This window comes from Aotus nancymaae, unplaced genomic scaffold (genome assembly GCF_030222135.1).
Source record: "Aotus nancymaae isolate 86718 unplaced genomic scaffold, 86718_ANA_hifiasm-v0.15.2.pri h1tg000036l, whole genome shotgun sequence".
In the NCBI taxonomy this organism is placed as follows: domain Eukaryota; kingdom Metazoa; phylum Chordata; class Mammalia; order Primates; family Aotidae; genus Aotus; species Aotus nancymaae.
Genome location: NW_026988450.1, coordinates 88347983 through 88362954, shown reverse-complemented (window position 1 = coordinate 88362954; position 14972 = coordinate 88347983). Strand labels below are relative to the sequence as shown.

General features: G+C 53.0%; 1 protein-coding gene across 2 annotated transcripts in view; it reads left to right on the top strand.

Annotated features, from left to right (window-relative positions):
- The window catches only part of AGO2 (argonaute RISC catalytic component 2), a 122220-nt gene that overhangs the window by 90904 nt on the left and 16344 nt on the right, over nt 1-14972 (top strand). For both annotated transcript variants that reach the window (XM_064384628.1, XM_012461189.3), the window contains 4 exons: nt 755-914; nt 3967-4057; nt 6724-6918; nt 8264-8398. In XM_064384628.1, coding sequence (XP_064240698.1) covers nt 755-914; nt 3967-4057; nt 6724-6918; nt 8264-8398 — 581 coding nt within the window. The remainder of the gene's footprint in view (nt 1-754; nt 915-3966; nt 4058-6723; nt 6919-8263; nt 8399-14972) is intronic.

Sequence of the window (14972 nt, the reverse complement as noted above, 5' to 3'; positions counted from 1 at the left end):
TGCTCGCAGCCAGAGCACTGTGGTGTGAGTGGCCTTCCTTTTTTTTTCTTTTCTTTTTTTTTTTAATTGAGATAAGGGCTGGCTGTCTCCTGGCCTGCAGTACAGTGGTGTGATTTTGGCTCACTGCAGCCTCCACCTCCTGAGTTCAAGTGATTCTCCTGCCTCAGCCTCCCAAGTAGCTGGGATTACAGGCACATGCTACCATGCCTGGCTAATTTTTGTTTTATTAGAAGAGACGGGGTTTCGCTATGTTGGCCAGGCTGGTCTCAAACTCCTGGCCTCAGGTGATCTGCCTGCCTTGGCCTCCCAGAGTGCTGGGATTACAGGCATGAGCCATCACGCCCGGCCAGTGTGAGTGGCCTTCCTAAGCAGGAGAGGCAGGTCCTTCCTTCTAGCTAGGCTCTTTCTCTCTTGCCCTGGAGCCCTGGATTAGGGGTTTCAATGGTTTGTTCATAAAACGGAGGGATGAGACAGACTCACCCAGCTTCCCTTCCAGAGGGAGGAGGGGAAGCCTGGCCTGGGCCAGGTGGGCACGGCCGTGCTGGAGCCTGGACTCCAAGGAGTGTGGGGTCCCACTTGGGGCCAGTGACCCTCTTCTGTTGCTGACCTTGGACAGAGGGGGACACAAAGCCCAGCACAGCTGCTGTGGTCGCACTGCCAGATGGAGTGAGAGGGCTGGTGGCAGCTGCCGTGCTCGGGCCGGCTGAGGAAGGGGCGCCAGCAGAGCTGTGTGTGTGCCTCTCGTGTCCCTTAGCCGAGGTCAAGCGTGTGGGAGACACGGTACTGGGGATGGCCACGCAGTGCGTGCAGATGAAGAACGTGCAGAGGACCACGCCACAGACCCTGTCCAACCTCTGTCTGAAGATCAACGTCAAGCTGGGAGGCGTGAACAACATCCTGCTGCCCCAGGGCAGGTGAGGCCCGGAGCCTTCCCGTCTGCCTGCCGACCAGGCACCGTGGGACTCCTGGCCGGGTGGGGTGCGGTGTGCAGTGGGGCAGGGTTCCTTCACCTGGGCCAGCGCTGTCCTGGCCACAGCACAGCAAAGAGGTCAGACATAGATCTAGCTGCTCACGCTCTGCTGAGGGCCAGGGGCATCTTCAGGGGCTTGAGCACTGTGGCTGGGTTTCCAGACACAGAAATTCGTGCCTCGAATGCCAGTGGGCAAGGCAGAGCAGGGCATGCCTCAAGGGGCCCAGGAGATGGGCTTCCCCCTCCGCAGCAGTAACTGCTGTGTGGACCAGGGACACCCATGCTTCCCACACCAGGCTGGGCATGGACGCTGCATCATGCTGGGACTTTGGACTGAAAGCTCCTCATGGGACACACTGTTGGCAGCTCCCAGGCCAGGTCAGGACGTGTGGCCACCTGCCTGCCTCAGAGGCTCGGGGCTGACGGTGTGGGGGGTGATGGAACTGCACCCTCCTTGGGCACCTCCTGACCTGCTAAGCATCCAGTCCAGGGTGGGGCCAGGGTTTGCTTCTTCCACTCCTCCGAGGCCACCCACCTGTGATGTAGGCAAGAAAGACGTCTCCATGATGACCAGCATCTTTGCCAACCCTGGCAGTTGTCTTAACATTTGGATGACAACGGAGAACACGTAGAATCAGATAACGTGTGCACTTGTGCAGAAGGGGACTGTGGAGGCTGTGGGCAGCCCCCGTGGCGTGGATCTGCTCGCAGTCATGGTGGGGCTCATCTGAGAAAGCCATCCTAAGCCAGGCGGTGCACTAGATCTGCTTCGCTCTCACCATCACAGAGTTAAGAATCCTAGATTGAACTGCCCTAAGGCAGTGACCCTCTGTATTTGGCAAGTGGGCGGTGGTGAGCCCCTGCTCTGTGCACAGGCCTGTGCTGGGTCACCACAGTGTCCTCACACCTGAACCCCGGCGGGGCTCATTTCCACAGTGTCCTACTCAGCAGGACTGATCGGGGCCAGGAATTTCCACCCCTAGCAAGTGGACACGCAGTGCCGATGCTGCTGCACGCGGGACCGGGCTTTGAGGGCCACCGAGTTACACACTCCCGGAAACAGTCCGTTGAATTCACGAGGGAGCAGGGTGATACCGTGGGAAGAATCCAGATTCCAAGTTGGACGGCTGTGGGCTTGGGCACGGGCCCTACAGTGAGACAGGTTCATGGGAATGAGCGAAGACCAATCCGGAGCTGCCTGGGAACTGAAAGTGCTGCTCCTTAGTCCACAGGTTCTGTGTTTATTGAGTGCCTACTGTGTGCAGGGAGTCTGGGCCATAATTGGGCAGCACAGGGCCAGAAATCCTGGTGGAGGCACCCAGGTGAGACGATCATGAGCCCATCACACAGGTGGCAGGTGCACAGCGGAGCTGTGGGAGGGCCGTGAGGGCAGATGGGAGACAGGCCCACCCGCGTGCAGCCTGGGGGGCCGCTGGGGAACTAAGGCTCCCTCCGATCGGCTGGGGCTGCCGGAGGCACCTGACTAACAGTGTGGCCAGCTCTGGCTCCATGAAGCCGAGAGGGACTGGTGGCCTGGCCAGGCCAGAGCAGGGGACAGGGGAGGGAGCGCCTAGACTCTGAGTTGTTTTGAAGAGAGAGCCCCAGGGCTTGCTGGCAGGTTGGATTGGGCTGTGCCTGAAGGAGAAGTCTAGGCTCTTGGCCTGGACTGCGGGAGAGACCCTGTCGGCATTAGACAGGGAGGCTCTTGGGAGGGTGAGCACTGGACATGGGTGAACTGGACCCCGAGGCCTCTGCGGAGCATCTGAGTGCAGAGGATGAGTGGACGTTGGGAGCCAGGAGGCTGGCGTCAGGGGAGACAGGATCCAGGAATCTTCAAGCAGACAGGTGGTATTCCAAGCTCTGGGCCTTGGAGAAGGCTGGAGTTCAAGGCCTGGAGTGGGAGGAACCAGCAGTGGAGATGGGAGAGGCTGGGGTGGGGAGGCCAGGCTCCGGGCCCTAGGCACCAAAGGAAGTGTGTCCTGTGGCCAGCCAGACGCAGCGAGGCCAAGGCATGGCCATGGGTCTGTGTGATGCAGAGGTCACCGGTGACCTTGGGAAGAGGAGCCTTGTTGCTGTGGCCATGGGAAGTCTGACTAGCAGGGGCCTGGGAGCCAGCGTGAGCAGTGAAGGCTTCGGCTGACTCAGGGAGCTCCACTAGAGAGAGTGTGGGCGGGTAGTGAGTCACAAGCACTTGGGGACATGGATGCCAGGAGAGGGCAGCAGAGGCGAGGGCCCCTTGTGCCATTTCCAACTGGCAGAGCGGCCACTTCTGATGCTTCCTGATGTTGCCCGCAGCGTCCAGGCAAGGCTGGGTGGGGTGCAGGGCAGTGCACTCTCAACCCGGCAGCATTGCCCAGAGGGAGGTGCTGTCAGCCTTGGCCTTTCCCCAGAGAGCCCGAGGCCCATGTGCCTGTCCCTGCTCCCTTGCCAGCTGCCTCCCGAGGAAGCCACCACTGGGATTACTCTCAGGGTCTGAAAGTTCTCTGTGGGGTAGTTTTGCTGCCAGGGGTATGTGGTAATGTCTGGAGACACGCTGGGGTGTCAGGCTGGAGGGAGTGCTGGTGGACTCTAGTGGGCGGACGCCAGGCCTGCCACTCAAGATCCATCCACGCTCAGGACAGTCCCCACCCCAACAAAGAGCCAACAGGCCCGGGGGGTTGGTGAGAAAGCCTGGTGTGGGTGTGGCTGTGGAGGCTGGAGGCTGGAGGGTGAGCACTCCCTGACCTGAGCCACGCCTCCACAGCTGTCAGCCCCTGGCCCCTCTGGTCTGGGGTGTACTCCACCCAAGCCCCAACATCCGGCCATTCTGAAGCAGATTTCAGACCTCGTATCATTTAGTCTGCACGGTTTTTGGTATTCCTGTTAAAAGATAAGGATTCTTTTCAAAAGGATCACCTTGATCCGCTGACCACCTCCAAAGTGGGACGATGGCACCTCCTCGGGTGAGAGGTCCAGGCGTATCTCACCGTGGCCCCTGACGCCGCTCCTCTCCACAGGCCGCCGGTGTTCCAGCAGCCCGTCATCTTTCTGGGAGCGGACGTCACTCACCCGCCCGCTGGGGACGGGAAGAAGCCCTCCATTGCCGCCGTGAGTGTCAGCACTTTCCCATGGGTCTCTTGTTGATGACATTTGGGACCCTGTAAGGTCCTGCTGCCACAGTGTGGCCAGGGTCCCTTCCTGAGAGGCATGGGGTCTCACTAAGCTGCGGTAGGGAGGCCGGGGTCGTGTGGGAGAGAGGTGTTTGGAGGGGATACTACAATGACACAAAATAAGTTCTAAGAAGCAGCCAGAGGGCAGGCACGGGAGCTCATGCCTGTAATCCCAGCCCTCGGGGAGGTCTGAGGTACAAGGAGGCCCCCTTGCACATGGGGGCCTGACTGGCCGCTGGTAGCCTAGGGTGTGATGACCCTGTGCCCCCAGGGTGTGAAAGCTCTGTCTAGGTGCACAGCCACGAGCCTCAGACAGGCCAGAGCTGCGTCTGTTCCTCTGTTGCTCTTGGGCAGTGAGCGCATTGCTTCAGAACTTTCTTGGGTGTAAAATGAGAAAACACCATGCCGGCCTCATGGGACTGTTAGGAAATGATGCAGTTAAGTGCCTGGCATGCAGCAGATGCTCAGAAAATGCTCACATTCCAGCCTGGGCAACATGCTGAACCCCCGTCTCTACACGAATAGCTGGAGATGGTGGTGTGCCTGTAGTCCCTGCTACCTAGGAGGCTGAGGTGGGAGGAGCCAGAGCCCAGGAGGTGGAGGCTGCAGCAAGATGAGATCAGGCCACTTGCACTTCAGCCTGGCCAACAAAGTGAGATTTTGTCTCAAAAGAAAAAAAAGGCAGAAAGAGAAAAAGAAAATGCTAACATGATTATTTCATTAGTTGGGAGGGAATATGGAGCAGGAGGATCTATCTGGGACACAGGCAAGCCATTCGAGCTGCCCAGGTAGAAGAAAACCAGCATATGATCCATTCTCTGGTGTTACCCAGGCACACTTCCATTAGGAAGCTGACATCGTGCCAACTAATTCCTGCTTGGCCCGATAATCACAACCTCACCACGCCCGTGCTTACTGTGCTGCTCACTTCGCTGAGGCGGTTTTTTTTGTTTTGTGATTTTGATTGTCTTTTTTAAGACAGAATAACTGTCGCCCAGGCTGGAGTGCAGTGGTGCAATCTTGGCTCACTGCAGCCTCTGTCTCTTAGGTTCAAGCAATTCTCCTGCCTCAGCCTCCCGAGTAGCTGAGATTACAGCCACCCGCCACCGTGGCCGGCTAATTTTTGTATTTTTTCAAGACCATGTTGGCCAGGCTGGCCTCGAACTCCTGACCTCAGGTGACCCACCCGCCTCGACATCCCAAAGTACTGGAATGACAGGCATAAGCCGCCGAACCTGCCCATGCTGAGTCGTTTTCAGCCCTTTCCTCTGATGGTGAAGCACCACATGGCCGTCACTGAGGCACAGCAGGGCACCAGTTGCCTGGGAGGGAGCCCCAAGGGTCCTGTAGCTGGGAAAGCTCGCAGCACAGCAGGCTGGCCCTCTCCCCTGTCCCTGCCTCACCTGGTCCCCGTTAGCTTTTTTTCTGCACAAATGTTATGAAGCGTTCAACCATATCTCAGGCTTTTGGAGCCTTAGATTGGTTTTTCAAGTTTTCAGGAACAGAGAAAGCTGTGTGTTTATCCCCTATCCCCACAATTCTCAATCAATAGGAGCAGATTTCTGTTTATGTTAATGTATTTCTGTTTATACCAACTGGAAACATTTCAGAGCTTATTTATTTTTCTCTTGGTTTAAGAGAAAAATTATAGCCCAAGGCAGGACAAAGGACGTGGAATAGTGGAAGAATTAACTGTAAGGATTTCCGAAGGAGGAAGCAGATTGCCAAGAAGCAGTTCCTATTTTTCAGTGACTTGAGAGGTTTTATTTCCTTCAGTGTTTTTCAGAATTTAAAGACCTCGCCTTCCCCAGCCAGGGGCTGGAGCAGCACTTGGGGATCTACCCAGTTCCCTCCACGGGCTGGGCCTCCTCATCCTCACGCTCCCCTGCCCTACAGAAGATCCGCAGAGCTGTGCCCTCTTTTGGCTGTGGCACTTCAGGGGCTGCTGGCCTGGCTGGCGTGCCTTTGAGATGCTGCACGTTGATGTGCTTGTGGTTTCTTTGGAAGGAATGGGCACCCCCGCCCCTGCCATTGTCTTCTTTGGACTGATGAATTCAGCCACATCTGATCCCAAGCAGAGGAGAGTTCTAATCTGTTCGTTTGTTTTTGAGACAGAGTCTCACTCTGTCGCCCAGGCTAGAGTGCCGTGGCATGATCTTGGCTCACCGCAACCTCCACCTCCTGGGTTCAAGCAATTCTCCTTACTCAGGCCTCTGAGTACCTGGGCCTGGCTAATTTTTGTATTTTTAGTAGAGATGGGGTTTTCACCATCTTGGCCAGGCTAGTCTCAAACTCCTGACCTCAGGTGATCTGCCCACCTTGACCTCCACAGTGATGGGATTACAGGTGTGAGCCACTGCACCCAGTCTTTTTTTTTTTTTTTAGCTATGTAACTTGGCAAACTGTTGTAATTTAGGACATGTTTATGAACCCTGTTGCCAGAAGCTGAAAGCCTAAAAGCTGTGAATTCATACCAGCCAGTCATTGTCACTTGACCATGACGTGAGTTCCAGGGTGGGGACACTTCTTGTCCCCATCTTCCCGAGAGTCCAGGAGAGGAAAGTTTCAGAAACCCTTGACCACACTCACTGGCTGTTCTTGCAGGTGGTGGGCAGCATGGACGCCCACCCCAATCGCTACTGCGCCACCGTGCGCGTGCAGCAGCACCGGCAGGAGATCATTCAAGACCTGGCCGCCATGGTCCGCGAGCTCCTCATCCAGTTCTACAAGTCCACGCGCTTCAAACCCACCCGCATCATCTTCTACCGCGACGGCGTCTCCGAGGGCCAGTTCCAGCAGGTGGGCGCCTCTTGGAACCATTCCTCCCCTTCTCCAGGGTCTGTAACTCACCTGTTTGTGCAGCAGAACTACACTTGATAAGTGACAGGAATGGTGTGGCTTTCATTCGGCCCCAAGGCTGATCTGGTCACAGCATGGAAGGGGGTCCAGGGAGGAGATGGGACACAGGGCTCTCGAGACCATGACATGTGACGCTGAGTCAGGACGGAGGGAGAGGAAGAGGGGCGGGTATGGGCTTGAGGACCAAGAGATGAGGGAGAGACGCTTGAGTCCAGCTGACTCGCAGAGCAGCGCTCCATCCGAGGGCTTCCCGAGAGCCTGGCTTTGCCTTGCAGGCTGTGGAGATGTCAGGTATCTTTGCGAGGCAGGGAGCACATCGTGTCTGGGATGCCTTCTGCAGTGTGATAGGTGTGCAGGCAGGGCTGGGAGGAGGAATCGGTGCCAGCTCTGTTGAAAGTAGGGTCCCCAACGTGGCCACTGTCTGGATGTGCAGAATGGCAGGGATGGCCATATTGGGTCACTGTGTCTGGAGGGCAGGGGAGCCATCACAGAGGGGCGATGGCTTTGTTGCTGTCTTTGGTTGAGGGCACCCGCAGCACCCCCAGGACAAGAGGACCTTGGGCAGGAATGAGTCCATCCTGGCCTGGAACTCGGACGATGGGTGCCCCGAATGTTTCTCCCGTTGGCTAGCGCCGATTGCTCCCCACCCATCCCCACGTCACATGCTCGCTTCCTTGGGAGGTGTTAGCAAGGAAAGCAGAAGAAAGCCACCCTGCACCTGTTGAGGGAGGAGCCCCACCCAGTGGGAACACGTCCTTGGTGGCTGCCCAGGAGCTCAGGAACCCGCCTCCTTGATCAACAGGCTGGATGGCACGTGGCCCAGCTCCCGTGTTTGCCTGCCCAGTCCGGAGTGGAGGCAGAGCTCAGTCCCGAGGCCCGTGGCCTGCTGGGAGGACTAAATGGATACACCTTGACCGGCTGGCACTTCCTGGCTTGGATCCTGCCCCAAGCTTCTGCAGGAGCCTGGCCGCTGCGGGTGCCTTCTGGGCTCAGAGCCCAGCCTGCGCCCCTGGCCTTGGCTGCACCCCGGCACACACAACCTCCTGAGCCCCGCAGGGGAAGTGTTCTCCCCGACTCTGAGCACGAAGCCCCTCCTCCTCCATCCAGTCCTCCCTGTAGAGAGGATGGCGTCTGCCCTCTGTGTTTTCACCTCCCCCGCGAACACACTCAGTGTCTCTCCGAATCACCACGGCTGGGCGTTCTAAACCCAGATAGCACACGCGGGACCATTGCTCACACGCATGACCGTCTTTAAGCACAGCCTCCTCCCCTCCCGGGCCCCTAGGTTCTCCACCACGAGCTGCTGGCCATCCGCGAGGCCTGTATCAAGCTGGAGAAAGACTACCAGCCCGGGATCACGTTCATCGTGGTGCAGAAGCGGCACCACACGCGCCTCTTCTGCACGGACAAGAACGAGCGGGTGAGTTTCCGCAGGACGCCAGGCACGGCGCTCCCCTCAGCCCCACACCCCGAGCCATGCTCACAGCGAACCTGTGGCCACAGTGCTGCTGTTCCAGACTCTAGAGTGACTCTGTCCTCCAAGGGGCCTCATGGGGACCCAGGCTTGGGCACTAGAGAAGGCTGTCCTTGACTTGGTGAAGTCTTTTTTGTTGTTTTGGTGGTTTTGGTTTTTGTTTTCTTCCAGGATGGGGTCTGGCTCTGTCACCCAGGCTAGAATGCAGTGGCACGATCATAGCTCACTGCAGCCTCCAGCTCCTGGGCTCAAGCAGTCCTCCCATCCCAGCCTCCCTGGCAACTAGGACTACAGGCATGCGCCATCACTCCTGGCTAATTTTTTATTTTTATTTTTTTATAGACAGGGTCTCACTATGTTGTCCAAGCTGGTCTCGAACTCCTGGGCTCAAGCCATCCTCTTGCCTTGGCCTGCCAAAGTGCTGGGATTACAGGTGTGAGCCACTGAGCCCCACCAGAAAGTCTTAATTTATAAATCCCGTAGGCCTGTGTCTAGGCAGAAGATGTCACTTACCTAGTAGATTATCGGAAGAGGTGGCTCTGAAAAGGACCCCATTAGAAACCACGGCAAGGAACTGCAAGAACTGGCAGAGTGGTGTAAACTCAGACCCTTCCGGTGGGTCACTGTGACGGGGCTGGAAGGGGAGGGGAGAGATGGCAGCGTGGAAGCACCATGGTTCATCTCACAGGTTTCCAGAAGGAGAATGGGAAGGAGCAAGATTTGTAGATAGAACAGCTGAGAATTCTCCACAGCTGAAGACAGATAGGAGACCCAAGTTAAAAGTGTCTTCCATGTCCTCGTAGAATAAGTGAAAATAAACCCAAGATAAAATAAAGTTACACATTGTCCTAACTGCACAGCATCAAGGTGGCTGCCTAAGGAAACAGACCTGCCCAGAAAAAAGGCCTTAGACTCACAACCAGAACACCGTGAACTGGCCAGGGTAGGGCCAGAAGGCAGAGGGGTAATAATATCCACCCGGCACCCAGGAAAGAAACTTAGATTGTGGGACTCCCTACAGCCGTACCTGGGCAAGGACACAGGGAAGGCTTATTGTGCAAATGGAAGAAGAAACAGAAGTTAAAGCCGGGCGCGGTGGCTCAAGCCTGTAATCCCAGCACTTTGGGAGGCCGAGGCGGCTGGATCACGAGGTCAAGAGATCGAGACCATCCTGGTCAACATGGTGAAACCCCGTCTCTACTAATACAAAAAAAATTAGCTGGGCATGGTGGCGCGTGCCTGTAATCCCAGCTACTCAGGAGGCTGAGGCAGGAGAATTGCCTGAACCCAGGAGGCGGAGGTTGCGGTGAGCTGAGATTGCGCCATTGCACTCCAGCCTGGGTAACAAGAGCGAAACTCCATCTCGGGGAAAAAAAAAAAAAAAAAAAGAAACAGAAGTTAAGCATCACAGTGAGGAAAAAGACTTTTTTTTTTTTTTGAGATGGAGTCTTGCTCTGTCACCAGGCTGGAGCACAGTGGTGCAGTCTCGACTCACTGCAACCTCCGCCTCTCGGTTCAAGCGATTCTTCCGCCTCAGCCTCCCAAGTAGCTGGGACTACAGGCGCGTGCCAAACGCCCAGCTAATTTTTGTATTTTTAGTAGAGACAAGGTTTCACCATGTTGGCCAGGATGGTCTCGATCTCTTGACCTTGCGATCCGCCCGCCTCGGCCTCCCAAAGTGCTGGGATTACAGGTGTGAGCCACCGCACCCGGCCGGAAAAAGACTGTTTTATCACAGTAAAAGAAATCATTCACCAGGCCTAGTCATGCCTGTAGTCCCAGCACTTTGGGAGGCCGAGGCGGGCAGATCTCCTGAGGTCAGGAGACTGAGACCAGCCTGGCCAACATAGCAAAACCCTGTCTCTACTAAAAAAAACAAATAAATAAAATAAAATAAAAATTTGCCGGGTGTGGTGGTGGGTGCCTGTAATCCCAGCTACTCAGAAGGCTGAGGCAGGAGAATCACTTGAACCTGGGAGGTGGAGGTTGCAGTGAGCCAAGATGGCGCCACTGTACTCCAGCCTGGGCGACAGAGTGAGACTGTCTCAAAGAAGAAAAAAAACCTAAAAATAAATAAATAAATGGAATGATTCACACAAAAGATATAGCAGCTAATGAGCTTGAATGTACCTAACACCAAATTATGTAAAGAAAAAAAGTAAAACAAAAACTAGCAGATTTTTAAGGAGAAATTGATGAACACACCATCAAAGAGGGGTATTTTAACACAGCTCTGTTACACTTTTTCAAGGCAAAAATGAATAAATACTAAAAATTAGGGCCAAGCGTGGTGACTCATGCCTGTAATCCCACTATTTTGGGAGGCCAGGGCGGGAAGATCACATCAGTTCAAGGGTTCAAGACCAGCCTGAGCAACAAAGTAAAACCTCAACTCTCTCTCTCTCTCTCTCTCTCTCTCTCTCTTTTTTTTTTTTTTTTTTTTGATACCGAGTTTCACTCTTGTTACCCAGGCTGGAGTGCAATGGCTCAATCTCGGCTCACCGCAACCTCCGCCTCCTGGGTTCAGGCAATTCTCCTGCCTCAGCCTCCTAAGTAGCTGGGATTACAGGCACGTGCCACCATGCCCAGCTAATTTTTTGTATTAGTAGAGACGGGGTTTCACCATGTTGACCAGGATGGTCTCGATCTCTTGACCTCGTGATCCACCCGCCTCGGCCTCCCAAAGTGCTGGGATTACAGGCTTGAGCCACCGCGCCCGGCCCTCTCTCTCTTTTTTTTTTTTTTTGAGAGGGAGTCTCACTGTGTTGCCCAGGCTGGAGTGCAATGGCACAATCTTGGCTGACTGCAACCTCTGCCTCTCGAGTTCAAATGATTTTCCTGCCTCAGCCTCCTGAGTAGCTGGGCTTACAGGCACCTGCTACCACACGCAGCTAATTTTTGTATTTTAGGTAGAGATGGAGTTTCACCAGGTTGGCCAGGCTGGTCTTGAACTCTTGACCTTACTCAGGTGATCCACCTGCCACGACTTCCCACAACGCTGGGATTACAGGCGTGAGCCACCACACCCGGCCGTGAAACCTGTCTCTGAGAGAAATTTAAAAATTAGTTGTGTATGGTCCCAGCTACTCAGGAGGCTGAGGAAGGTGGGCAGGAGAATTGCTTGAGCTCAGGAGCTTGAGGCTGCAGTGAGCTGTGATTGTACCAGTTTACTCTAGCCTGTCTTGAAAAGAAAAGAAAAGAACCTGGAAATTGGAAAAGTGAAATGAACAAGCCAAGCCAGATCTAATAGAATCTTCCCTACAAATAGCTGAGTTGACATGGAAGGGTTATAAAAGTTGGCCTTCTACCAGGACAAAGGAAGTCTCAGGAAATTTCCAAACTTCAGTCTCAAATAAGCCATATATTTTTTTATCATTATACAATTAAACTTCAAATCAACAGTTGAAATGAAGTTGAAGAATGTTTTAAACTTTCAATTCACTGCTGAGTAGCTCATGCATTAAACATGTAACAAGAATAGAAACCACGAAGTACTCAGAACCGAACAAAAATGAGAATGTCCTGTCAAGCCTTATGCAATCCAGCTAAGCAGTGCAGTCTGTAGATTTAGGCAAATTTGTTGTACAACAACAAAGAGAATGATAAAGATCAGCCTAAATCGGAAGAATGGGAATAGGAGACCTCAGTCCCCAGGAGTTCAAGGGAAGGCTGAGGTGCTCTTGGCCTTGGGTGCCTTCCCCTTTCCCTGCCCCCGCCCTTCCCCCTCAGCCCCAGATCTCTATTGCCAGGAGGCAGGAGGGCTCCGAAGTCAGCTTACTCCTGGTGACAGCTACACATAACTTCCCCATCCTAGAATGGGAAATGAGGTAGAAACTGAAGAAATAAAACAGATGAACGAAATCCAGACCTGCTTTGAAAAGAGACGTTAGGGCCAGGTGCGCTGGCTCACACCTGTAATCCCAGCACTTTGGGAGGCTGAGGTGGGTGGATCACTTGAGGTCAGGAGTTTAAGACCTGTCTTGGCAACATGGTGAAACCCTGTCTCTACTGAAAATACAAAAATTAGGCCAGGCACAGTGGCTCACACCTGTAATCCCAGCACTTTGGGAGGCTGAGGCAGGCGGATCACCTGAGGTTGAGAGTTTGAGACCAGCCTGAAGAAACCCGGTCTCTACTAAAAATACAAAATTAGCCGGATATGGTGGCAGATGTAATCCCAGCTACTTGGGAAGCTGAGGCAGGAGAATCACTTGAAGCCAGGAGTTGGAGGTTTTGGTGAGCCGAAATCGCGCCATCGCACTTTAGCCTGGGCAACAAGAGCGAAACTCTGTCTCAAAAAAAAAAAAAAGCTAAGAAAATAAATTAGCTGGGTATGCTGGTAGGTGCCTGTAATCCCAGCTACTTGGGAGGCTGAGGCAGGAGAATTGCTTGAACCTGAGAGGCAGAGGTTGCAGTGAGCTGAGATTGTACCCTGCACTCTAGCCTGGTCAACAAAGCAAGATTTCATCTAAAAAAAAAAAAAAATAGATATCAGGAGCAAAAAAGAAACTATAACTGCAGAAAAGGTATGCATTATTTAAATCATAATGGAGTATCGTTAACTTTATGCCAATAAATTTGGAAATTTATAAAAAAAATAGACAGTTGTTGGTAGAACTATATAAATTACCAAAATTAGCTCAAGAGGATAGTTCAATAATCATTGTAGGGTTTTTTTTGTTTGTTTTTTGTTTCTTTGTTTGTTTTGAGATGGATTCTTGCTCTGTTGACAGGCTGGAGTGCAGTGGTGCAATCTCGGCTAAGTGCAACCCCCGCTTCCCGGGTTCAAGTTATTCCCTGCCTTAGCCTCCCATATAGCTGGGGTTACAGGCACGAGCCACCACGCCCAACTTTTTGTGTTTTAGTAGAGACGTGATTTCACCATGTTGGGCAGGCTAGTCTCGATCTGCTGACCTGGTGATCTGCCCACCTTGGCCTCCCAAAGTGCTGGGATTACAGGCATGAGCCACCACCCCTGGCCAAGGATAGTTCAATAATAATTGTTAAAAGCTTCTCACCTCAAAAGGCAACAGGCACAGAGAGTTCTACAGGCAAGTTTTTTTGTTGTTTTTTGTTTTTGTGACAGAGTCTCTGTCACGAGGCTGGAGTGCAGTGGTGCGATCTCAGCCCACTGCAACCTCTGCTTCCTGAGTTCAAGTGATTCTCCTGTCTCAGCTTTCCAAGTAGCTGGGACTACAGGTGCATGCCACCACACCCAGCTAATTTTTGTATTTTAGTAGAGATGGGGTTTTACCATGTTGGCCAGGATGGTCTCCATCTCCTGACCTCCAGATCTGCCTGCCTCAGCCTCCCAAAGTGCTGGGATTACAGGCGTGAGCCACCACACTCGGCCAAGGCAAGTTTTACCAAACCTTCAAGAATAGGTAAAGTGTGGCAGAGAATGGGAAATGGGGGGAAATGACTTCACTTATTAACTCACATTATGAGGTTGGCCTGATAACACCAGGTTTGTCGAGAATGTGGATTTTGTGCCAAGGTTAAAGTGCCAGGCCAGCAGCCATACAGCCTGGGCTTGAATCCAGCCCGTGCATGTCCTAGCCGCTTGACTGTGAACTTTCACTGAGCCTCCCTTTGTCACCTTGAGAAAGATATGGAAGCATTAACTGAGTTAGCACTTGAAAGCACTTGGCCCAGTCCTACCTCAGCCTCCCGAGTAGCTGGGATTACAGCCATGAGCCACTACGCCTGGCTAATTTTGTATTTTCAGTAGAGACGGGTTTCTCCATGTTTGTCAGGCTGGTCTCAAACTCCCAACCTCAGGTGATCTGCCTGCCTCAGCCCCGCAAAGTACTGGGATTACAGGCGTGAGCCACTGTGCCCAGCCACATGTCAGTATTCTATACAGCAATGAAAATTAGTAAACTGTATCTATCAAATGGATACATCTCAACATTGTAATATTGAGCAAAAGAACAAGTAGCAAAATATGTAAATGCGATACATGTCTACAGTTTTAAGACTTAAAAAGCAATAAATTATAGTACTAATGGATGCTTGAATATGTAGCAAGGGCATTTTAAGTGTGTGTAGAAAGAATAAAGTCTATTTGCGATTGCACCAGGAAAAGGAAGCAAGGGATATGGTCTAGAAGAGATCCAGAGCAGACAACCATTTCCAAATATTTATTTAAAAATCTAGACCAGGTTTTGTGGCTCCTGACTGTAATCCTAGTCTTTGGGAGGCTGAGGCAGGAGGATCACTAGAGGCTGAGAGTTCACAGCCATTCTGGGCAACATAGCAAGACCCTGACTCTACAGAAAATAAAATATAAACTTAGCTAAGTGTGGTGGCATGTGCCTGTAGTCCCAGCTACTTGGGAGGCTGAGGTGAGAGGACGGCTTGAGGAGTTTGAGGCTGCTGTGAGCTGTGATTGCACCATTGCACTCCAGCCTGGGTGACAGAGCGAGACTCTGCCTCTGACTTAAAAAAATATATTTTTAAAAAAAGGTTTCAAGGAAGGGAGCACACTGGAGATTCTTTTTTGTGTGTATATTTGGAA